At 44.7% G+C, this 24,527-nt stretch overlaps 1 protein-coding gene across 13 annotated transcripts in view; it reads left to right on the top strand.

The window, feature by feature from the left end:
• The window catches only part of spag9a (sperm associated antigen 9a), a 55,568-nt gene that overhangs the window by 19,188 nt on the left and 11,853 nt on the right, over positions 1-24,527 (top strand). For 2 of the 13 annotated variants that reach the window (XM_090193963.1, XM_090193961.1), the window contains exons 4-15: positions 174-268; positions 3,374-3,524; positions 10,519-10,605; positions 12,239-12,377; positions 12,540-12,633; positions 12,717-12,850; positions 13,669-13,680; positions 15,815-15,872; positions 17,201-17,353; positions 17,610-17,661; positions 17,882-18,012; positions 24,053-24,109. In XM_090193963.1, the coding sequence (XP_090050089.1) occupies positions 174-268; positions 3,374-3,524; positions 10,519-10,605; positions 12,239-12,377; positions 12,540-12,633; positions 12,717-12,850; positions 13,669-13,680; positions 15,815-15,872; positions 17,201-17,353; positions 17,610-17,661; positions 17,882-18,012; positions 24,053-24,109 (1,163 nt within the window). Of the gene's footprint in view, positions 1-173; positions 269-3,373; positions 3,525-10,518; positions 10,606-12,238; positions 12,378-12,539; positions 12,634-12,716; positions 12,851-13,668; positions 13,681-15,395; positions 15,439-15,814; positions 15,873-17,200; positions 17,354-17,609; positions 17,662-17,881; positions 18,013-24,052; positions 24,110-24,527 lie in introns of those variants that run through there. The other 11 variants (XM_090193964.1, XM_090193962.1, XM_090193973.1 and 8 more) reach the window with 9 other exon arrangements.

Here is a 24,527-nt window from a genome sequence, read left to right as displayed (position 1 = left end):
AGATGATACATAACTACATGGAGCATGTAGAACTAACCTGTCTGTTCTGTCCATTACAGATTATCCATAACTACATGGAGCATGTAGAACTAACCTGTCTGTTATGTCCATTACAGATGATACATAACTACATGGAGCATGTAGAACTAACCTGTTTGTTCTGTCCATTACAGATGATACATAACTACATGGAGCATGTAGAGAGGATCAAGCTCCACCATATGAGTGTAGTAGAGACTTCAGACTCTGGAACTGTGGGCAGAGTCAGGTAAGGCTTGGTGTTATACAGGTAACTGCCAAAATAATTGAAACACTTGATTAAATGAGGGTACAAAGTCTATTGAAAACAAGTACTTCCACACGGGTCTGTTTCCTGAGATCATTAAAGAATTAACATCCCATCCCATGCATAAATATTCTGGGCAGGCCTTTATTTTGGCTACCATGGCTATGCCACCATAGGATGACAATGTCCCCATCCACAGGGGATGAGTGGTTTGATTATTTGACTTTATTTAACTAGGCAAGTCAGTTAAGATCAAATTGTTATTTATAATGACGGCCTACCCCGGGCAACACTGGGCCAATTGTGAACTGCCGTATGGGACACCCAATCACGGCCTGATGTGATACAGCCTGGATTCAAACCAGGGACTGTAGTGATACCTATTACACTGAGATGCAGTTCCTTAGACTGCTGCGCAACTCGGGAGACAGAGTTGATGAGCATGAAAAAGTACTTAAGTAAAAATACAATAAAGTGCTACTTAAGTCATTTTTTGGTATCTGTGCTTTACTATTAATATTTTTGACAACTTTTCAAATAAAATAAAATTGTATTAGTCACATGCGCAGAATACAACAGGTGTAGTAGACCTTACAGTGAAATGCTGAATACAACAGGTGTAGTAGACCTTACAGTGAAATGCTGAATACAACAGGTGTAGTAGACCTCACAGTGAAATGCTGAATACAACAGGTGTAGTAGACCTTACAGTGAAATGCTGAATACAACAGGTGTAGTAGACCTCACAGTGAAATGCTGAATACAACAGGTGTAGTAGACCTTACAGTGAAATGCTGAATACAACAGGTGTAGTAGACCTCACAGTGAAATGCTGAATACAACAGGTGTAGTAGACCTTACAGTGAAATGCTGAATACAACAGGTGTAGTAGACCTTACAGTGAAATGCTGAATACAACAGGTGTAGTAGACCTTACAGTGAAATGCTGAATACAACAGGTGTAGTAGACCTTACAGTGAAATGCTGAATACAACAGGTGTAGTAGACCTTACAGTGAAATGCTGAATACAACAGGTGTAGTAGACCTTACAGTGAAATGCTGAATACAACAGGTGTAGTAGACCTTACAGTGAAATGCTGAATACAACAGGTGTAGTAGACCTTACAGTGAAATGCTGAATACAACAGGTGTAGTAGACCTTACAGTGAAATGCTTTCTTACAAGCCCTTAATCAACAATGAAGTTTTAAGAAAATACCCCCCCCCCCCCAAAAGTAAGAGCTAAGAGCTGCAGTAAATAACAATAGCAGGGCTATATACAGGGGGTACCAGTACAGAGTCAATGTGGAGTCTATATACAGGGGGTACCAGTACAGAGTCAATGTGGAGGCTATATACAGGGGGTACCGGTACAGAGTCAATGTGGAGTCTAGAAGCCTCTTGGTCCTAGACTTGGCGGTCCGGTACCGCTTGTGTGGTAGCAGAGAGAACAGTCTATGACTGGGGTGGCTGGGGTCTTTGAACATTTTTAGGGCCTTCCTCTGACACTGCCTGGTATAGAGGTCCTGGATGGCAGGAAGCTTGTCCCCGGTGATGTACTTTTACTTCACTACATTCCTAAAGAATATGATGTTCTTTTTACTCCAAACATTTTCCCTGACACTCAAAAGTACTCCTTACATTTTGAATGCTTAGCAAGACAGAAAATGGTCCAATTCGCACACTTATCAAGAGAACATCCCTGGTCATCCTTACTGCCTCTGATCTGGCGGACTCACTAAACACACATGCTTTGTTTGTAATGATGTCAGAGTGTTTGAGTGTGACCCTGGCTATCTGTGAATAAAAAAAACAAGAAAACTGTGCTGTTTGATTTGCTTAATATAAGGATTTTTTAAATTGTTTGTACTTTTACTTTTGACACTTAAGTATATTTTAGCAACTACATTTACTTTTGATACTTAAGTATATTATATATATATATATATATATATATATATATATCTCAAGTAATATTTTACTGGGTGAGTTTCACTTGAGTGGTTTTCTATTAAAGTATCTGTACTTTTCCTCAAGTATGAGAATTGAGTACTTTTTCCACCACTGCTTATGGGAGATTCTGAAGCGGAGCCTGAGACTGTATTTCCTCCACCATCAACAAGACAACAAATGATGGAATTTCTTGTGGTAGAATGGTGTCACAGCCTTCCAATAGAGTTCCAGACACTTGTAGAATCTATGTCACGGCACATTGAAGCTGTTCTCATGGTGGCCCAACACCCTATTAAGACACGTTATGTTGGTGTTTCCTTTATTTTGGCAGTTACCTGTAGATGATTGTAACAACTGTTATTTATAGCAGGTGGAATTTAATGACTTGGAACATTCTAAAAGTATATATTTTTAAAAATGTTATTTAACCAGGGGAGCTCATTGAGACCAAACATTAACATTCCAATAAAACATTTATAAAAACTACAGATTACAATTTAAAAAACTACAACTTCAACATCTGAGTAAATGTTGACATTTAATCAAGACAAATGCAATTCCTATTTAACAAATTCAACATTAGACTCCTAAACTGCCCTAGCGGAACCAGGGAATCAGGACACTGGGAGTTCTGCAGGTTATTCCAAAAATCGTGGGCATTGAAACTGAAGGCGGATTCACCTAATTTGATTAGTAGAGCTTTGTAAACAAAAAGGGAATAGTGAAGTGATCTATGGGACTTTAATGAGGACCAGCCAACCTTTTGATACAGGATGCAGTGAGGAGTATTACAACTGTCACCTGTGATAAAGCGAACGGCGCTGTGGTAGACGGCATCCAAAGGTTTAAGAGTAGTGGCTGCTGCATTCTGGTAAATAGTGTCACCATAGTCAACAACTGGCAGTAAAGTTGACTGTACAACCTGCTTCCTACTGTTTAGGGAGAGGCAAGATCTGTTTCTAAAAAAGAAGCCCACTTTAAGTCTTATCTTTTTAACTAGCTCATCAGAATGTTTTTTAAACGTTGTCAACACGAATGGCCAGATATATTTATAGTGTAGTTAGTGTAGCCAGTCATGCTCAACATGTTCCTCTGTATAATCTGACTGACCGTCTTCCTCTTCTGTCTCTCTAGGAAAGAGCGTCCCATGTCTCTGGGTGTCTTCCCCATGTCAGGAGGGGGGGCAGTTCTGACCCCTGACCTCCAGGCCAAGTCTGAGACGCCGGGCGCAGAGGCCTGGAGGTTCAACGACCTGGAACATCCGCGCTCCAATGCCAGCCTCAAGGTGGGAAATGGGGACGGCTCGATAACAGATACACAGAGATGTGATTGACACAGCCTAGAAAAAAAGTGGGCAAATGAAACTGTCTATTTTAATGATCCGATACATTTGAATAAACATGAGTCTGTTTATTTCTGCCTGGGTGAGGCTATAGGGCCCTGTTGAAATACATTTGAAATGCCTCTTTCTGCAAGAAAGGGGGCTTTGGACTAATCATGCACAGTGTGAGAGAGCAAGGGTGCACCTCAATAGTCTAAAGTGGCTGCCTCCTATTGTTTCCTCCCCCTCATGTGCTTAGAGTACAGGGCTTTGGACTAGGCACGCTTAGCATGCCTAATGAAGAGGCCTTTGGAAAGGGCTCTGAGAGGGGAGAGAGTCGGCACCCCTCTGTGATGTCTTCTAGAAGGATCTGACAGGGGCTTCTGTGTATTCATACAACCGCCCTCCCCTCCTGCATGTTTCAGAGAGGGCCAACTTCATGAATATGCATAACTTAGCAGGATAGAATGCTCCTTATTTAGTCATTTGTCCTCATGCTGTTCGATGTCTGTCAGATGGTAACATAATGACATCATCGCTCTCTGGCGTTGGATGAGATTCTCAGTAGTATACCAAATGCCGTCACTCTCCCCCACAGACCCACAGTCACAAAGACTTACAGTGTGTTATTGTACCGTCCTGAACGGGGCTTTGCAGTTCCTTTACATAAGCGGTAGGAATAAGCATCACCACTTTGAATATTACTGCATGGAGTCTGTATACATATCTGTTTTTCTCTTCAGTGATGATGATACCCTAAAGGTGCCTGTGTTATTTCGGCTGCTGCTCCGCTTCGTTCAGAAGTGGGGCATGGTCTCCGTGACGAGGGGTAGATGGTCTGTGCCGTGGTACATTCTGGGATAGAGGCTGCTGGCAGGCACCCAATCACTGGGGGAGAGAGAGCGCAGGCCGGCACGTGATTGGATGTTTTGACTCTTTGTAAATGAGGAGTTGTATTGATTGTCAAAATGTTCTACTACATAACATTTTATGGTGTGGCCTACCTAGAAATAGATTTTTCTTTTTGGAATCGTCTATTGTTGATCTGTAAGTGTAGTGACGGTGGGATCTCTTAGACTGTATTGGTTTTCTTTAAATAGGCTAGAAATACTCAGTCCCAGCGTTCAAAGCTGGTTGAAATGATGTCATAAGAACAAGTTGGGGGTTATGTGCAAACCCCATGTTGACATGACCATAGTTTTCTGACATGTATTCTCTTCAGATGAACTGCTCTGAGTTCATTAACAAATGCCATCGGTCACTCACTACCATTGATTAAGCACTGCTCTCGTCCAGCTGTCAATTCAAACTGCAAACATATGTCTCGCAGCCATGAACCAAATGCTGTGTGCCATTTCAACCAGATTACCACTGCTTCTGATGCCTGGACTTTTAGAATGGTATCGGAATCATTCATTGCAATAACCCGTCTCTTACCCATACTGAAGAACATAGAAAAGAGAGTTTGCAGCCACCAATGGAGGATGTGAACACATGTATTTTCAGATTTAGTTTGTAATTCGAGTGTGTTCAGGGTTTTTGGGTTCTCCCATAAATAAGGGCGACCTCATAAGCGTTCAACCCAAAGAGTCAGTATGTGAGTAACTCAAACCCTAAACTTCATTGACACAATAATACTCTGACTATGTAAGTAGGGTTCTTCTGTATGGTTCAGTGACTGGACTTCATAGGCTTCAGTCAGCTGTGGTGAGATGGTAGTCACTGGGCTAGTGGGTCGCCTCAAAACCTCCCACATGTTGAATCTAATAACCTTGACTTTCAGCCAGCCATCACCAGCTGTGAGCAATGTTGTTACGGTGCGTGAATGAGGACCCAAAAGCGAATTAACTTAAACAGAGCTTCTTTAATTACCAAACATAGGTAGGCTCAGACGGACCGGCAGATTCCGACAGGACAAGACAAGGTTACAGCACACATGACGACAGTCTGGTTCAGGCATGAAACACAACAAACAAGAATCCGACAAGGACAGGAGCAGGAACAGAGAGAGATATAGGGACCTAATCAGAGGGAAAAAGGGAACAGGTGGGAAAAGGGGTGACGAGGTGGTTAGGAGGAGACAAGGCACAGCTGGGGGAAAGAGGGGGAGAAAAGGTAACCTAACAACGACCAGCAGAGGGAGACAGGGTGAAGGGAAAGGACAGAGACAAGACACAACATGACAGTACATGACAGTACCCCCCCACTCACCGAGCGCCTCCTGGCGCACTCGAGGAGGAAACCTGGCGGCAACGGAGGAAATCCTCGATCAGCGCACGGTCCAGCACGTCCCGAGAGGGAACCCAACTCCTCTCCTCAGGACCGTACCCCTCCCAATCTACGAGGTACTGGTGACCACGGCCCCGAGGACGCATGTCCAAAATTCTACGGACCCTGTAGATGGGTGCGCCCTCGACAAGGATGGGGGGGGGGGGGAAGACGAGCAGGGGCGCGAAGGACGGGCTTGATGCAGGAGACATGGAAGACCGGGTGGACGCGACGAAGGTATCGCGGAAGAAGAAGTCGAACTGCGACAGGATTAATGACCCGAGAAATACGGAACGGACCAATGAACCGCGGGGTCAACTTGCGAGAAGCCGTCTTAAGGGGAAGGTTCTGAGTGGAGAGCCAAACTCTCTGACCGCGACAATATCTAGGACTCTTAGTTCTACGCTTATTAGCAGCCCTCACAGTCTGCGTCCTATAACGGCAAAGTGCAGACCTGACCCTCTTCCAGGTGCGCTCGCAACGTTGGACAAAAGCCTGAGCGGAGGGGACGCTGGACTCGGCGAACTGAGATGAGAACAGCGGAGGCTGGTACCCGAGGCTACTCTGAAAAGGAGATAGCCCGGTCGCAGACGAAGGAAGCGAGTTGTGGGCGTATTCTGCCCAGGGGAGCTGTTCTGACCAAGACGCAGGGTTGCGAAAAGAAAGACTGCGTAAGATGCGACCAATAGTCTGATTGGCCCGTTCTGCTTGACCGTTAGACTGGGGGTGAAAGCCGGAAGAGAGACTGACGGAAGCCCCAATCAAACGGCAAAACTCCCTCCAAAATTGAGACGTGAATTGCGGACCTCTGTCCGAAACGACGTCTGACGGAAGGCCATGAATTCTGAAAACATTCTCGATGATGATTTGTGCCGTCTCTTTAGCAGAAGGAAGCTTAGCAAGGGGAATGAAATGAGCCGCCTTAGAGAACCTATCGACAACCGTAAGAATAACAGTCTTCCCCGCTGACGAAGGCAGTCCGGTGACAAAATCTAAGGCGATGTGAGACCACGGTCGAGAGGGAATAGGAAGCGGCCTGAGACGGCCGGCAGGAGGAGAGTTACCGGACTTAGTCTGCGCGCAGACCGAACAAGCAGCCACGAAACGACGCGTGTCATGCTCCCGGGTGGGCCACCAAAAACGCTGGCGAATGGAAGCAAGCGTACCCCGAACGCCAGGGTGGCCGGCTAACTTGGCAGAGTGAGCCCACTGAAGAACGGCCAGACGAGTAGGAACGGGAACGAAAAGAAGGTTCCTAGGACAAGCGCGCGGCGACGGAGTGTGAGTGAGCGCTTGCTTTACCTGCCTCTCAATTCCCCAGACAGTCAACCCGACAACACGCCCCTCAGGGAGAATCCCCTCGGGGTCAGTGGAGGCTACTGAAGAACTGAAGAGACGAGACAAAGCATCAGGCTTGGTGTTCTTAGAGCCCGGACGATAAGAAATCACGAACTCGAAACGAGCGAAAAACAGCGCCCAACGCGCCTGACGCGCATTAAGTCGTTTGGCAGAACGGATGTACTCAAGGTTCCTATGGTCAGTCCAAACGACAAAAGGAACGGTCGCCCCCTCCAACCACTGTCGCCATTCGCCTAGGGCTAACCGGATGGCGAGCAGTTCGCGGTTACCCACATCATAGTTACGTTCCGACGGCGACAGGCGATGAGAAAAATACGCGCATGGGTGTACCTTGTCGTCAGAGAGGGAGCGCTGAGAAAGAATGGCTCCCACGCCCACCTCTGACGCGTCAACCTCGACAACGAACTGTCTAGAGACGTCAGGTGTAACAAGGATAGGAGCGGATGTAAAACGATTCTTGAGGAGATCAAAAGCTCCCTGGGCGGAAACGGACCACTTAAAGCACGTCTTGACAGAAGTAAGGGCTGTGAGAGGAGCTGCCACCTGACCGAAATTACGGATGAAACGACGATAGAAGTTCGCGAAGCCGAGAAAGCGCTGCAGCTCGACGCGTGACTTAGGGACGGGCCAATCAATGACAGCTTGGACCTTAGCGGGATCCATCTTAATGCCTTCAGCGGAAATAACAGAACCGAGAAATGTGACGGAGGAGGCATGAAAAGTGCACTTCTCAGCCTTCACAAAAAGACAATTCTCTAAAAGGCGCTGGAGGACACGTCGAACGTGCTGAACATGAATCTGGAGTGACGGTGAAAAAATCAGGATATCGTCAAGGTAAACGAAAACAAAGATGTTCAGCATGTCTCTCAGGACATCATTGACTAATGCCTGAAAGACAGCTGGAGCGTTAGCGAGGCCGAAAGGAAGAACCCGGTATTCAAAGTGCCCTAACGGAGTGTTAAACGCCGTCTTCCACTCGTCCCCCTCCCTGATGCGCACGAGATGGTAAGCGTTACGAAGGTCCAACTTAGTGAAAAACCTGGCTCCCTGCAGGATCTCGAAGGCTGAAGACATAAGAGGAAGCGGATAACGATTCTTCACTGTTATGTCATTCAGCCCTCGATAATCTATGCAGGGGCGCAGAGACCCGTCCTTCTTCTTGACAAAAAAAAACCCCGCTCCGGCGGGAGAGGAGGAGGGGACTATGGTACCGGCGTCAAGAGCTACAGACAAAAAATCTTCGAGAGCCTTACGTTCGGGAGCCGACAGAGAGTATAGTCTACCCCGGGGGGGGGTGGTTCCCGGAAGGAGATCAATACTACAATCATACGACCGGTGTGGAGGAAGAGAGGTGGCCCTGGACCGACTGAACACCGTGCGCAGATCGTGATATTCCTCCGGCACCCCTGTCAAATCACCAGGCTCCTCCTGTGAAGAAGAGACAGAGGAAACAGGAGGGATAGCAGACATTAAACATTTCACATGACAAGAGACGTTCCAGGAGAGGATAGAATTACTAGACCAATTAATGGAAGGATTATGACAAACTAGCCAGGGATGGCCCAAAACAACAGGTGTAAAAGGTGAACGAAAAATTAAAAAAGAAATGGTTTCACTATGATTACCAGAAACAGTGAGGGTTAAAGGTAGCGTCTCACGCTGAATCCTGGGGAGAGGACTACCATCCAGGGCGAACAAGGCCGTGGGCTCCTTTAACTGTCTGAGAGGAATGTCATGTTCCCGAGCCCAGGTCTCGTCCATAAAACAGCCCTCCGCCCCAGAGTCTATTAAGGCACTGCAGGAAGCTGACGAACCGGTCCAGCGTAGATGGACCGACAAGGTAGTGCAGGATCTTGAAGGAGAGACAGGAGTAGTAGCGCTTACCAGTAGCCCTCCGCTTACTGATGAGCTCTGGCCTTTTACTGGACATGAAGTGACAAAATGACCAGCGGAACCGCAATAGAGACAGAGGCGGTTGGTGATTCTCCGTTCCCTCTCCTTAGTCGAGATGCGGATACCTCCCAGCTGCATGGGCTCAGCACCCGAGCCGGCAGAGGAAGATGGTAGTGATGCGGAGAGGGGGGCAACGGAGAACGCGAGCTCCTTTCCACGAGCTCGGTGACGAAGATCAACCCGTCGCTCAATGCGAATAGCGAGTTCAATCAAGGAATCCACGCTGGAAGGAACCTCCCGGGAGAGAATCTCATCCTTTACCTCTGCGCGGAGACCCTCCAGAAAACGAGCGAGCAAAGCCGGCTCGTTCCAGCCACTGGAGGCAGCAAGAGTGCGAAACTCAATAGAGTAGTCTGTTATGGATCGATTACCTTGACATAGGGAAGACAGGGCCCTGGAAGCCTCCTCCCCAAAAACAGATCGATCAAAAACCCGTATCATCTCCTCCTTAAAGTCCTGATACTGGTTAGTACACTCAGCCCTTGCCTCCCAGATTGCCGTGCCCCACTCACGAGCCCGTCCAATAAGGAGAGATATGACGTAGGCGACACAAGCAGTGCTCCTGGAGAAAGTGTAGGGCTGGAGAGAAAACACAATATCACACTGGGTGAGGAACGAGCGGCATTCAGTGGGCTCCCCAGAGTAACACGGCGGGTTATTGATTCTGGGCTCCGGAGATTCGAAAGCCCTGGAAGTGGCCGGTGGATCGAGGCGGAGATGGTGAACCTGTTCTGTGAGGTTGGAGACTTGGGTGGCCAGGGTCTCAACGGCATGTCGAGCAGCAGACAATTCCTGCTCGTGTCTGCCTAGCATCGCTCCCTGGATCCCGACGGCTGAGTGGAGAGGATCCGAAGTCGCTGGGTCCATTCTTGGTCGGATTCTTCTGTTACGGTGCGTGAATGAGGACCCAAAAGCGAATTAACTTAAACAGAGCTTCTTTAATTACCAAACATAGGTAGGCTCAGACGGACCGGCAGATTCCGACAGGACAAGACAAGGTTACAGCACACATGACGACAGTCTGGTTCAGGCATGAAACACAACAAACAAGAATCCGACAAGGACAGGAGCAGGAACAGAGAGAGATATAGGGACCTAATCAGAGGGAAAAAGGGAACAGGTGGGAAAAGGGGTGACGAGGTGGTTAGGAGGAGACAAGGCACAGCTGGGGGAAAGAGGGGGAGAAAAGGTAACCTAACAACGACCAGCAGAGGGAGACAGGGTGAAGGGAAAGGACAGAGACAAGACACAACATGACAGTACATGACAAATGTAGACCGACACTCACACTCACACACACACGCACGCTTGGCAGTGTGTGTTGCCTCAGTGCTTCTGCAGAAATGCGCCTCTTCATTGTATCTCTCTTCCCAAGCAGTTGGATACAGACGACCCCCCAGAGAAAAGGGATGGTTACAGTACGCTGCAGATCTCTTGGGGGAATTCTCTCCCAGACGACTGCAAGGTAGTTGTCTCTGTGGTGGTGGAGAAGAAAAGTGTCACTGCAACCCGCTTGTACATGCCATGGAGACCCCATGTTGTGTGTGTGTGTGGGCTTTAGTAGTTGTCTTCAGTGTGCTGTTTCATTTTTTCAGAGCAAGCAGCATCTCTTTGCGCATTATTCAAAGTCCCTCACTTCACAGACCACCTGAGCCCAATGCAACCATGTCAGGTTTCCCTTCAAATCCTAGATAGATCCTCCTCAGTGAGCTAAATGAACAGTCAATGATCACCTCCATTTAGTTTCCCCCCTAAAATGAGCTGTTTTGATCAGTCAGTGGTCTGTAGAGTGGGGAAGGCGTGGTTCCATTCAGCTTCTATGTTTCATTTTGCCAAACTGCATGGTACTAGCTGTACTTCTTACACACGCTGTTGCTTTCCTAGCTCCGTTTCATTGTTTTCACGTGAACTTGGAAGCAAATTGTCTCACAGTATGTTGTTATCTCACAGTTTTAGCATGCATACCACTCTCCATAGTTAAATAACAGTCTTCGTAGTTATAACACTCTTTGTAGTTTTACACAGTAGAACTCCACTCTGTAGTTTTCTATCTTATTGTACTCTATGTAGACTTAACATTGGAGATTAGTTCACTTATTATTGTGTTGTCATTCATAGTTAACCTTGTGTTTGTTTCTGTTATGAGCTGACCTTTGAGTTGTGTGTGTGTTCTGTGTTGTTGTCTCTCAGTGGAGGAATGGCACTCCCCACTGGGCCCATGATTGGTTTATGTTCTGTGTTGACCTCTGACCTCTTGTGAAGTCCATGTGAACCCTGTGATCTGATGTGAAGTGTGAATTAGTGTGTATTAGCTGTTGACTGTGTTCTACCCTTCCTTGTCCCAGTCAACATGTTCCTGGTCCTGAGCTCAAACTACACAAAATAGATAATCTACCATCAAATTCATATTTGATTATTGTACAGAATAATGGATACCAATTTCAGTTTTTTAGAGCTTATCCCAATGAAAAAGCCATCACTTCAAATAAATACCTTTAAGAAATGTTATATATTAAAATGAAACATCTTTACTCCCGAGTGGCGCAGTGGTCTAAGGCACTGCATCTCAGTGCAAGAGGCGTCACTACAATGAATTACATCCAGCTGTGATTGGGAGTCCCAATGGGCGGCACACAATTGGCCCAGCATTGTCCAGGTTTGGCTGGTGTAGGCCGTCATTGTAAATAAGAATTTGTTCTTAACTGACTCATAATAGAATACATTTTTAATGGAAGTTGATGGATCACAGGCGATGGGTTTCTGTCTGTACTACTTGTATCCTCAATGTCTGTAACTAGTGCTTGTTTAGTTTTGTCCCCAGCTCCAGTGTGATTGCTTTAAGCCAGGCTGAGCTGTGGTGTTGTGGTGTCTCCCCTGTCGGACCTGTTACCATGGTGACGTCCCTGTGTTCCTTAGTTCCTGTTCTGTCTCTACTGTACCTAGCACTAGAGGCAGGAGTTTTTCCTCCGCACATGACCGTACCATGAAAAACTCTGGGCCCTAGTTCAGGAAAATGGGTCAAGGTCAAGGTTAGGGTTAACCTTTGACTCTTGACCTCTCTATGACCTCTATGATGACCCTATCGGTTGTGGTTGCAGGACGAGCTGTCGGACCTTGGCTCAAAGTCGGTCACTCCCATGTCCACCACGGCATCAGACGTCGCCATGGAGGGGGAGGGGCCAAACAGTAAGAGCATGGAGTTGCTGGCGGCACTGGGGAACAGGTCAATATCAGTGGGTATGAAATGTTACTCACGATACTGCAGCTAAGTTCTCACGACAAGTATTATAATGGTAGATGACAGAGAGATTTATCTTTGTATCCATTCTTGATGATCTAATAGCACATAATGAAGGTCTCTTTGATTTGATTCTATTCCGTATGATATGTGTCCTGTAGGTTTGCCAGAGAACGAGGATAGCTCAGAGGTGCATGACATCATTGAGTCCACCCCTGAACTGGACATGGACCTCAGTGGATACAAAGCATCCAGGTAACCCCTACAAAACCATCACCATTGGGTATTACTCCTGTACAATGTGCTAAATGCTAACTGCTAATCCCTTCACTATGCAGCACCCCGACCAAAGGAGGCATTGGCATTGAGAACATGGCGTTTGACCGCAACACAGACTCTCTGTTTGCGGAGCTGTCGTCTGCAGGCATAGGGGACGTCATCGGAGACGTGGACGAGGGGGCCGACCTGCTGGGTAAGCGAGGGAAGGACCTCTTTCCTATAGCAGCAAAACCCCTCCAAGGATGTGTAGTGTTTAGGATTGTAGTAACATTGTTATAACACTAGTGACTCTAATGAAATATAACACCTTTAACGATCTGTGGCTATTTTAGTAATGTTGTAGTAACATTGTAGTAACGTTGTGATAATGAATTACAACACAAGGATCCGTTTCTAAATAAGCTATTCTGTAAGAACTAAATTAAGCCTGACACCTTCAAGAAACAATATTCATTTCCCCCCAACATTACAGCAACTTTTGGGAAGATTTATCTATTTTAAAAAATGGACGAACAAACTGTGTGACACTGTCAACTACAAAGTTCAACAATTGGATTCATTTAAAAGTGTATCTTTAGAATATGTCTCTTGACAGATGAAGTTAAACTCGTTTTGGAATGTCTTTTGACAGATGGAGTTGAACTAGTTTTGGGATGACTTGTGTTAACCCCTTGTGAGTGTCTGAGTGTGTTGTTTACCCAGGTGACCTCCCTACGTGGTTCCTGCTTCTGTGTTCAATGCATGCTAACTCATGAATTACTATAGTAGCAGGCCACTGAGTTAGACAATAAACGGACACTATTGTACTACATTCAGCTCACTAATACACACTGGCTGTTGCACTGAAGTGAAATAACCGTTGCTGTTAGGTAAAAACAAAGCTAAACTGGATTTAGAAATTCTGCTTGTATAAGTTGAAAGTCATTCTCTGCTGTTAGCTCCATCAGTGTCTAACCCGCCTCTCTCTCTCCTCGTCATGTCCTCTCCTCTGGCTCTTGTCCCTAACCCCAGTGGAGTACTCTGGTGTGTATTATGACCTCAAAACCTCTCCTTTGTTATTTCTCCTCCGATACCTCTCTCTATGCCCTCAGAGAAAAACTCTATTCCAGGGATGGGTATCTGCAGTTGTGGGTGCAGGATTTTGCTCCACCCTAACACACCTGACTTAATTAAAGCAAACATGGTCTATATTGGAAAACCATGGCTAGTTTATCAGGCTTTGTGAATCTGGTGTGTTTCAATGCTGGGCTGGAACAAAAGCCTGCCTGTATACACTGTGGCCCTTCAGGACCAGTTGCCCATCCCTGCTCTACATTTGGCCTGCTCTACATTCGGCCTCTCACCACCTCATATCTTCAGCTCATTGCTCTACTACTACTGCCTTGACCTGCATTTGACCCCCGCTCCTCGCTAGCATTACAGTGGAAACAAAGGTTGATCACAAGATGAAACCAGACATATGAAAACTGTTAGAAGGGCTAAATGCATTTGGAAAATGTTTGTTCTTCATATAACTGCTTTGGTTATACTGATTTCTGTCTAACATGCACCATAAGCATGAAGAATAACTCATCGTACAGCTTTAATAACACCTTTTTTACTATACAGCTGAAATAGTTTTAGTCTGTGTGTTTGTTTTTATAGCTTCTCTAGCTTTCCCAACTGTCTCTCTACCCTAGAACTGTAACTCATTCCTTTCCCCACTAGCATGTTAGGAGTACCCTAGTTCTCATTCCTTTCCCCACTAGCCTGTTAGGAGTACCCTAGCTCTCATTCCTTTCCCCACTAGCCTGTTAGGAGTACCCTAGTTCTCATTCCTTTCCCCACTAGCCTGTTAGGAGTACCCTAGTTCTCATTCCTTTCCCCACTAGCCTGTTAGGAGTACCCTAGTTCTCATTCCTTTCCCCACTAGCCTGTTAGGAGTACCCTAGTTCTCATTCCTTTCCCCACTAGCCTGTTAGGAGTACCCTAGCTCTCATTCCTTTCCCCACTGTCTCTCTACCCTAGAACTGTAACTCATTCCTTTCCCCACTAGCCTGTTAGGAGTACCCTAGCTCTCATTCCTTTCCCCACTAGCCTGTTAGGAGTACCCTAGCTCTCATTCCTTTCCCACTAGCCTGTTAGGAGTACCCTAGCTCTCATTCCTTTCCCCACTAGCCTGTTAGGAGTACCCTAGTTCTCATTCCTTTCCCCACTAGCCTGTTAGGAGTACCCTAGTTCTCATTCCTTTCCCCACTAGCCTGTTAGGAGTACCCTAGCTCTCATTCCTTTCCCCACTAGCCTGTTAGGAGTACCCTAGTTCTCATTCCTTTCCCCACTAGCCTGTTAGGAGTACCCTAGTTCTCATTCCTTTCCCCACTAGCCTGTTAGGAGTACCCTAGTTCTCATTCCTTTCCCCACTAGCCTGTTAGGAGTACCCTAGTTCTCATTCCTTTCCCCACTAGCCTGTTAGGAGTACCCTAGTTCTCATTCCTTTCCCCACTAGCCTGTTAGGAGTACCCTAGTTCTCATTCCTTTCCCCACTGTCTCTCTACCCTAGAACTGTAACTCATTCCTTTCCCACTAGCCTGTTAGGAGTACCCTAGTTCTCATTCCTTTCCCCACTGTCTCTCTACCCTAGAACTGTAACTCATTCCTTTCCCACTAGCCTGTTAGGAGTACCCTAGCTCTCATTCCTCCGTTGTGTTTCTCATACACACCTCATGTCTCACTCTCTCCACCTCTCTCTCGTTCTCTTGCCTGACTTGGATTGCATGGTTTTCTCAGACCTTAGCTTGCTCGGTAAGACCTCACCCGCTCGCTCCATCCTACTCTGTTGCAACATGTAACATGTTCTGTGTGGTGGCTGTTGGGGTTGTCCCTGTTTTGTTCTTCTTAGAAATATGTCACTATGAGATATTTAACACCCTGAATGGACTGATTCTTTATTATATCTATATGAATATTAAAGTCAGTCAATGTGATGATGTGTTCATCCATTGAAGTAAATGCACCTCCATAAATATTGATTTATTCATAGTTGATTAAGAACTATTTGATACATAATATAATCTATCCAGGCCTTCTACACATGCTGTTCTATAAACTCCAGTTGTATAAACACAAAGCAGAAAACAAGCTAATTTCTCCCCTGGCTGGTGTTGCTCCTTGTTTACAGGTATGGGTCGTGAGGTTGAGAACCTGATCACGGAGAACACACAACTAATGGAGACAAAGTAAGAAAAACACACTGAGATCGGTGTAGTTTTAGATTTATTTGACGTTTATACTCAACAAAAATATAAACGCAACATGCAACAATTTCAAGGATTTGATTTACAGTTCCATAAATTCATTAGGTCCTAATCTACGGATTTCACACGACTGGGAATACAGAAATGCATCCGTTGGTCACAGATACCTTAAATGTAGGGGCGTAGATCAGAAAACCAGTCAGTATCTGGTGTGACCACCATTTGCCTCGTGCAGCGTGACACATCTCCTTCACATAAAGTTGAGCAGGCTGTTGATTGTGGCCTGTGGAATGTTGTCCCACTCCTCTTCAATGGCTGTGCAAAGTTTCTGGATATTGGCGGGAACTGGAACACGCTGTCCTACACATCGATCCAGAGCATCCCAAACATGCTCAAGGGGTGACATGTCTGGTGAGTATGCAGGCCATAGAAGAACTGGGACGTTTTCAGCTTCCAGGAATTGTGTACAGATCCTTGAGACATGGGGCCGTGCATTATCATGCTGGAACGTGAGGTGATGGCGGCAGATGAATGGCACGACATTGGGCCTCAATATCTCATCATGTTATCTGCCCATACCATAACCCCACCGCCACCGTGGAGCACTCTGTTCACAACGTCGACATCAGCAAACCACTCGCCCACGCGATGCCATACACATGGTCTGCGGCTGTGAGGCCAGTTGGCTGTACTGCAAAATTCTCTAAAACAACGTTGGAGGTGGCTTATGGTAGAGAAATTAACATGAAATTCTCTGGCAACAGCTCTGGTGGACATTCCTGCAGTCAGCGTGGAAATTGCACACTCCCTCAATTTGAGACATCTGTGGCATTGTGTTGTGTGACAAGAAATGACATTTTAGAGTGGCCTTTTATTGTCCCCACCACAAGGTGCACCTGTGTAATGATCATTCTGTGAAATCAGCTTATTGAAATGCCACACCTGTCAGGTGGATGGACAATCTTGGCAAAGGAGAAATGCTCACTAACAGGGATGTAAACAAATTTCAGCACAAACATTTTAGAGAAAGAAGATTTTTGTTTCTGGGATCTTTTATTTCAGCTCATGAAACATGGGACTAACACTTTACATGTTGCATTTATATTTTTGTTCAATGTATACCCCCCAAAGTTATTAAAATGTTATTAGTCTTTTAAACTGGTCTAAAGTCTATTCCATATTTAGATGTATTTAGCTTTGTAGATCCCACTATACCGGACTATATACTGGAAGCACAACATAACACAAACATCTTGCATGCAGTGTTGTAAGGTGTCACATTCATTCCTTTCCCCCCTTGTTTCCTGTAGGAACGCTCTGAATGTGGTGAAGAATGACCTGATAGCGCGGGTGGATGAGCTGTCGTGTGAGAAGGAAGTGTTGCAGGGGGAACTAGACGCTGTGACACAGACCAGGAAAAACCTGGAGGAGAAGAACAGAGAGCTGGAGGAGGAGCTCAAGAAGTGGGTGAATAACAACAACAACACACGATAACACACTACACACAACTGATCATGTAAGTTCTACACCTGTTGTATTCAGGGCATGTGACAAATCAGATTTGATTTGATTTGACAACAGCAACACACCATATTAATATGGCCACCCCAATTATAAGACTGTTTTTAGGGAAATCACCAAGAGTAAACTGTCAACATGAACACATGGCATAGCATATTGTTGATGAACCTGATTGAACCAATTCTTCTGTTTTTCCAGAGTGCGTGTGGAGATGGAGGAGGTGAAAGGGAAGCCAAACGAGGAAGAGGATGTGAGTGCCTCTTACCATATGTATAACATTGTCCTGTATAATGTGACTGTACCTCTTCATGTCCTATAGTGGTGCCCTTTTCTATATTGTAATCACTGTTAAATGTATATTTTTATGATATTGCTGCAAAATGTACCTTCCTTAAAATTCAGCTTGTTACTGTGATTGGTGCGTTGTATGGCCGACCAATTAAAAACACCCTCTCTCTCTGGTGTTCCAGAGTGACGTTCCTACAGCCCAGAGGAAGAGGTTCACCAGGGTAGAGATGGCTAGAGTCCTCATGGAGAGGAACCAGTACAAGGAGAGACTGATGGAATTACAGGAGGCTGTTAGGTGGACAGAGATGATCAGGTGAGGAGGAGGAGAGGAGAGAGTAGGATTGAAGGGAATCGAATAGAGCCAGTATACAATGCAATCCCTCAGCTAACCATGTATTTTTAAACAATATGGCCAATTAAACAATTTGGTCAATTATATCTCCACATTTTAAGAGGACTTTCCTCTTAATCTGAATGCTAGACTTGAAACTAGGCCACTGCCATACACTTGAGTCAGTGGCGGTCGGTGCCATTTAAGATCAGGGAGGACAATTTTTAATGAGCATGGCCTTATTTCTATTACAGCATATTGGATAAATGTCATTCACATTCCCCATTTTTTCCCGCTTGCTTCTGTTTAAGATTTGTTTTTCAACAGAATCGGCAGAATGAATACACCCCTGATCACCCGCAAACACAGTTTGCTTTCATAGAAGCCACATACAAACAGCATAATCACTTTGCTTGTTGTATGATTCCTTCTCACATCCACGTTCTCTCCTCGTCTCACCTTTTCCCTTCGCTTGTGGACTTCATTGCACAACACAACAGCTGTCTGTGCCCAGGCGCAAATGATCGCTAACCACTACACCAAGCCTACATTGTTGTCACCATGTTAGCTAATGTCATAGTCCACATACCTACCAGAACTAATGTGTTAGTAAACCTGCTACAATCATGCATTACGGTGTACAGTCAGTAAGTAGTGTAGCAGTTATACTGGTGAGCCCCGTGGCAATACATTTATTAAACCAAAAGCTTACCTTGACTTGGAAGAGTTCCAATGTTGGATAGCCATAGCCAGCTAGCTAACGAGAGAGAGAGGCTCAATATACAGTGCCTTGCGAAAGTATTCTGCCCCTTTGAACTTTGCAACCTTTTGCCACATTTCAGGCTTCAAACATAAAGATATAAAACTGTATTTTTTTGTGACGAATCAACAACAAGTGGGACACAATCATGAAGTGGAATGACATTTATTGGATATTTCAAACTTTTTTAACAAATCAAAAACTGAAAAATTGGGCGTGCAAAATTATTCAGCCCCTTTACTTTCAGTGCAGCAAACTCTCTCCAGAAGTTCAGTGAGGATCTCTGAATGATCCAATGTTGACCTAAATGACTAATGATGATAAATACAATCCACCTGTGTGTAATCAAGTCTCCGAATAAATGCACCTGCACTGTGATAGTCTCAGAGGTCCGTTAAAAGCGCAGAGAGCATCATGAAGAACAAGGAACACACCAGGCAGGTCCGAGATACTGTTGTGAAGAAGTTTAAAGCCGGATTTGGATACAAAAAGATTTCCCAAGCTTTAAACATCCCAAGGAGCACTGTGCAAGCGATAATATTGAAATGGAAGGAGTATCAGACCACTGCAAATCTACCAAGACCTGGCCGTCCCTCTAAACTTTCAGCTCATACAAGGAGAAAACTGATCAGAGATGCAGCCAAGAGGCCCATGATCACTCTGGATGAACTACAGAGATCTACAGCTGAGGTGGGAGACTCTGTCCATAGGACAACAATCAGTCGTATATTGCACAAATCTGGCCTTTATGGAAGAGTGGCAAGAAGAAAGCCATTTCTCAAAGATATCCATAAAAAGTGTTGTTTAAAGTTTGCCACAAGCCACCTGGGAGACACACCAAACATGTGGAAGAAGGTGCTCTGGTCAGATGAAACGAAAATTGACCTTTTTGGCAACAATGCAATGGCGTAAAAGCAACACAGCTCATCACCTTGAACACACCATCCCCACTGTCAAACATGGTGGTGGCAGCATCATGGTTTGGACCTGCTTTTCTTCAGCAGGGACAGGGAAGATGGTTAAAATTGATGGGAAGATGGATGGAGCCAAACACAGGACCATTCTGGAAGAAAACCTGATGGAGTCTGCAAAAGACCTGAGACTGGGACGGAGATTTGTCTTCCAACAAGACAATGATCCAAAACATAAAGCAAAATCTACAATGGAATGGTTCAAAAATAAACATATCCAGGTGTTAGAATGGCCAAGTCAAAGTCCAGACCTGAATCCAATCGAGAATCTGTGGAAAGAACTGAAAACTGCTGTTCACAAATGCTCTCCATCCAACCTCACTGAGCTCGAGCTGTTTTGCAAGGAGGAATGGGAAAAAATTTCAGTCTCTCGATGTGCAAAACTGATAGAGACATACCCCAAGCAACTTACAGCTGTAATCGCAGCAAAAGGTGGTGCTACAAAGTATTAACTTAACGGGGCTGAATAATTTTGCACGCTCAATTTTTCAGTTTTTGATTTGTTAAAAAAGTTTGAAATATCCAATAAATGTCGTTCCACTTCATGATTGTGTCCCACTTGTTGTTGATTCTTCACAAAAAAATACAGTTTTATATCTTTATGTTTGAAGCCTGAAATGTGGCAAAAGGTCGCAAAGTTCAAGGGGGCCGAATACTTTCGCAAGGCACTGTATATATATTTATTTTTCTAGAATCAGATACCTACATGAAGGAATAGGCAAAGGACTATGGATACAACATATAAATCATTTCCACAGTTGTTTCCATGGCCTCTGCTATAGTAATATGCTGCAGTTGTTTCCATGGTCTCTGCTATAGTAATATGCTCCAGTTGTTTCCATGGCCTCTGCTATAGTAATATGCTCCAGTTGTTTCCATGGTCTCTGCTATAGTAATATGCAGCAGTTGTTTCCATGGCCTCTGCTATAGTAATATGCTGCAGTTGTTTCCATGGCCTCTGCTATAGTAATATGCTCCAGTTGTTTCCATGGCCTCTGCTATAGTAATATGCTGCAGTTGTTTCCATGGTCTCTGCTATAGTAATATGCTGCAGTTGTTTCCATGGTCTCTGCTATAGTAATATGCAGCAGTTGTTTCCATGACCGCTGCTATAGTAATATGCTCCAGTTGTTTCCATGGTCTCTGCTATAGTAATATGCTCCAGTTGTTTCCATGGCCTCTGCTATAGTAATATGCTCCAGTTGTTTCCATGGCCTCTGCTATAGTAATATGCTGCAGTTGTTTCCATGACCTCTGCTATAGTAATATGCTCCAGTTGTTTCCATGGCCTCTGCTATAGTAATATGCTCCAGTTGTTTCCATGACCTCTGCTATAGTAATATGCTCCAGTTGTTTCCATGGCCTCTGCTATAGTAATATGCTCCAGTTGTTTCCATGGTCTCTGCTATAGTAATATGCTCCAGTTGTTTCCATGGCCTCTGCTATAGTAATATGCAGCAGTTGTTTCCATGGTCTCTGCTATAGTAATATGCTCCAGTTGTTTCCATGGCCTCTGCTATAGTAATATGCAGCAGTTGTTTCCATGGCCTCTGCTATAGTAATATGCTCCAGTTGTTTCCATGGCCTCTGCTATAGTAATATGCAGCAGTTGTTTCCATGGTCTCTGCTATAGTAATATGCTCCAGTTGTTTCCATGGCCTCTGCTATAGTAATATGCAGCAGTTGTTTCCATGGTCTCTGCTATAGTAATATGCAGCAGTTGTTTCCATGGCCTCTGCTATAGTAATATGCTCCAGTTGTTTCCATGGCCTCTGCTATAGTAATATGCTCCAGTTGTTTCCATGACCTCTGCTATAGTAATATGCAGCAGTTGTTTCCATGGCCTCTGCTATAGTAATATGCAGCAGTTGTTTCCATGACCTCTGCTATAGTAATATGCAGCAGTTGTTTCCATGGTCTCTGCTATAGTAATATGCAGCAGTTGTTTCCATGGTCTCTGCTATAGTAATATGCAGCAGTTGTTTCCATGGCCTCTGCTATAGTAATATGCAGCAGTTGTTTCCATGGTCTCTGCTATAGTAATATGCTCCAGTTGTTTCCATGACCTCTGCTATAGTAATATGCAGCAGTTGTTTCCATGGTCTCTGCTATAGTAATATGCAGCAGTTGTTTCCATGGTCTCTGCTATAGTAATATGCTCCAGTTGTTTCCATGACCTCTGCTATAGTAATATGCAGCAGTTGTTTCCATGGTCTCTGCTATAGTAATATGCAGCAGTTGTTTCCATGGTCTCTGCTATAGTAATATGCAGCAGTTGTTTCCATGGCCTCTGCTATAGTAATATGCAGCAGTTGTTTCCATGGTCTCTGCTATAGTAATATGCTCCAGTTGTTTCCATGGCCTCTGCTATAGTAATATGCAGCAGTTGTTTCCATGGCCTCTGCTATAGTAATATGCAGCAGTTGTTTCCATGGCCTCTGCTATAGTAATATGCAGCAGTTGTTTCCATGGTCTCTGCTATAGTAATATGCAGCAGTTGTTTCCATGGCCTCTGCTATAGTAATATGCAGCAGTTGTTTCCATGGCCTCTGCTATAGTAATATGCTCCAGTTGTTTCCATGGTCTCTGCTATAGTAATATGCAGCAGTTGTTTCCATGGCCTCTGCTATAGTAATATGCAGCAGTTGTTTCCATGACCTCTGCTATAGTAATATGCTCCAGTTGTTTCCATGGTCTCTGCTATAGTAATATGCAGCAGTTGTTTCCATGGCCTCTGCTATAGTAATATGCAGCAGTTGTTTCCATGGTCTCTGCTATAGTAATATGCAGCAGTTGTTTCCATGGCCTCTGCTATAGTAATATGCTGCAGTTGCTTTATAACTGGTTCCCAGAGTGACGTCAAAGTTCATTGTTTCAGAACAACTTCCAGAATGTTCAAAAGTAAATCAACATTTTTGGAGATCAAATGTTAATAAATAGAATGAAACATAATACTATGTTGCCTAGTGAAGGGTTTCCTTCTCCACAACCCCTTTCATATACACTCTTTAAGCTCCACTCTGAGACGCCACTCTGAAATCATCCGTCTGCTCTATCCTTGCTCTACCAATTTAAATGAATGAGTTGAAGGGATAGTTCAGAGAAGTGACATAGTTATCTAAATATCTCTTTACTTAGAAGGCTTTTTATGGACAAGGAGTGACTGCAATCAACACTTTGGTTTGGTTAAACTAACCAATGTCGTAAGTAATTGTGCTGAACAGTCCCTTTAACATGATGCTGTGTTGTCTTACCAGAGCCTCCAGAGAAAACCATTTAACATGATGCTGTGTTGTCTTACCAGAGCCTCCAGAGAAAACCCTTTAACATGATGCTGTGTTGTCTTACCAGAGCCTCTAGAGAAAACCCTTTAACATGATGTTGTGTTGTCTTACCAGAGCCTCCAGAGAAAACCCTTTAACATGATGCTGTGTTGTCTTACCAGAGCCTCCAGAGAAAACCCTTTAACATGATGCTGTGTTGTCTTACCAGAGCCTCCAGAGAAAACCCTTTAACATGATGCTGTGTTGTCTTACCAGAGCCTCCAGAGAAAACCCTTTAACATGATGCTGTGTTGTCTTACCAGAGCCTCCAGAGAAAACCCTTTAACATGATGCTGTGTTGTCTTACCAGAGCCTCCAGAGAAAACCCTTTAACATGATGCTGTGTTGTCTTACCAGAGCCTCCAGAGAAAACCCTTTAACATGATGTTGTGTTGTCTTACCAGAGCCTCCAGAGAAAACCCTTTAACATGATGCTGTGTTGTCTTACCAGAGCCTCCAGAGAAAACCCTTTAACATGATGCTGTGTTGTCTTACCAGAGCCTCCAGAGAAAACCCTTTAACATGATGCTGTGTTGTCTTACCAGAGCCTCCAGAGAAAACCCTTTAACATGATGCTGTGTTGTCTTACCAGAGCCTCCAGAGAAAACCCTTTAACATGATGCTGTGTTGTCTTACCAGAGCCTCCAGAGAAAACCCTTTAACATGATGCTGTGTTGTCTTACCAGAGCCTCCAGAGAAAACCCTTTAACATGATGCTGTGTTGTCTTACCAGAGCCTCCAGAGAAAACCCTTTAACATGATGCTGTGTTGTCTTACCAGAGCCTCCAGAGAAAACCCTTTAACATGATGTTGTGTTGTCTTACCAGAGCCTCCAGAGAAAACCCTTTAACATGATGTTGTGTTGTCTTACCAGAGCCTCCAGAGAAAACCCTTTAACATGATGCTGTGTTGTCTTACCAGAGCCTCCAGAGAAAACCCTTTAACATGATGCTGTGTTGTCTTACCAGAGCCTCCAGAGAAAACCCTTCCCTGACTGAGAAGAAGAAATCCAGCATCTGGCAATTGTAAGCATTTCTCCTTCAATGACTACCTGTACCAAAAAAATACATTTCTGATATGATGTATTCAACACTATCAACATGCTAACATTCTGGAAATTCCATCCCTGTTTTCTTTCTTTCTGGATGTGCTATTAAATGTTCAGTCTTAGGTAAATGTTTTAAAAATCATAGCCATCCCTCTCTTGCCCCTTGGTACAGTAACTACAGTCTAGCCATGGGTTTAAATACTATTTCAAATCCGTTCAAATCCTTTAGCTTTGCTTGATTGAGCTTGCCTATTGCACCGGAACCAATAGACAATTCCCAACTGCGTATATCTCACCCACCTGGCAGTCCATGCAGGCTAAAGCAAACGTTCAAAGTCTTTGAAGGATTTTGAATAGTATTTCAACCCAGGTCTGCTACAGTCCCCTGAACAATA

The sequence above is a fragment of the Oncorhynchus mykiss genome, chromosome 12 (assembly GCF_057628025.1).
Source record: "Oncorhynchus mykiss isolate SJ-2025 chromosome 12, ASM5762802v1, whole genome shotgun sequence".
Lineage (NCBI taxonomy): Eukaryota > Metazoa > Chordata > Actinopteri > Salmoniformes > Salmonidae > Oncorhynchus > Oncorhynchus mykiss.
This window is presented reverse-complemented; position numbering and strand designations above follow the sequence as displayed.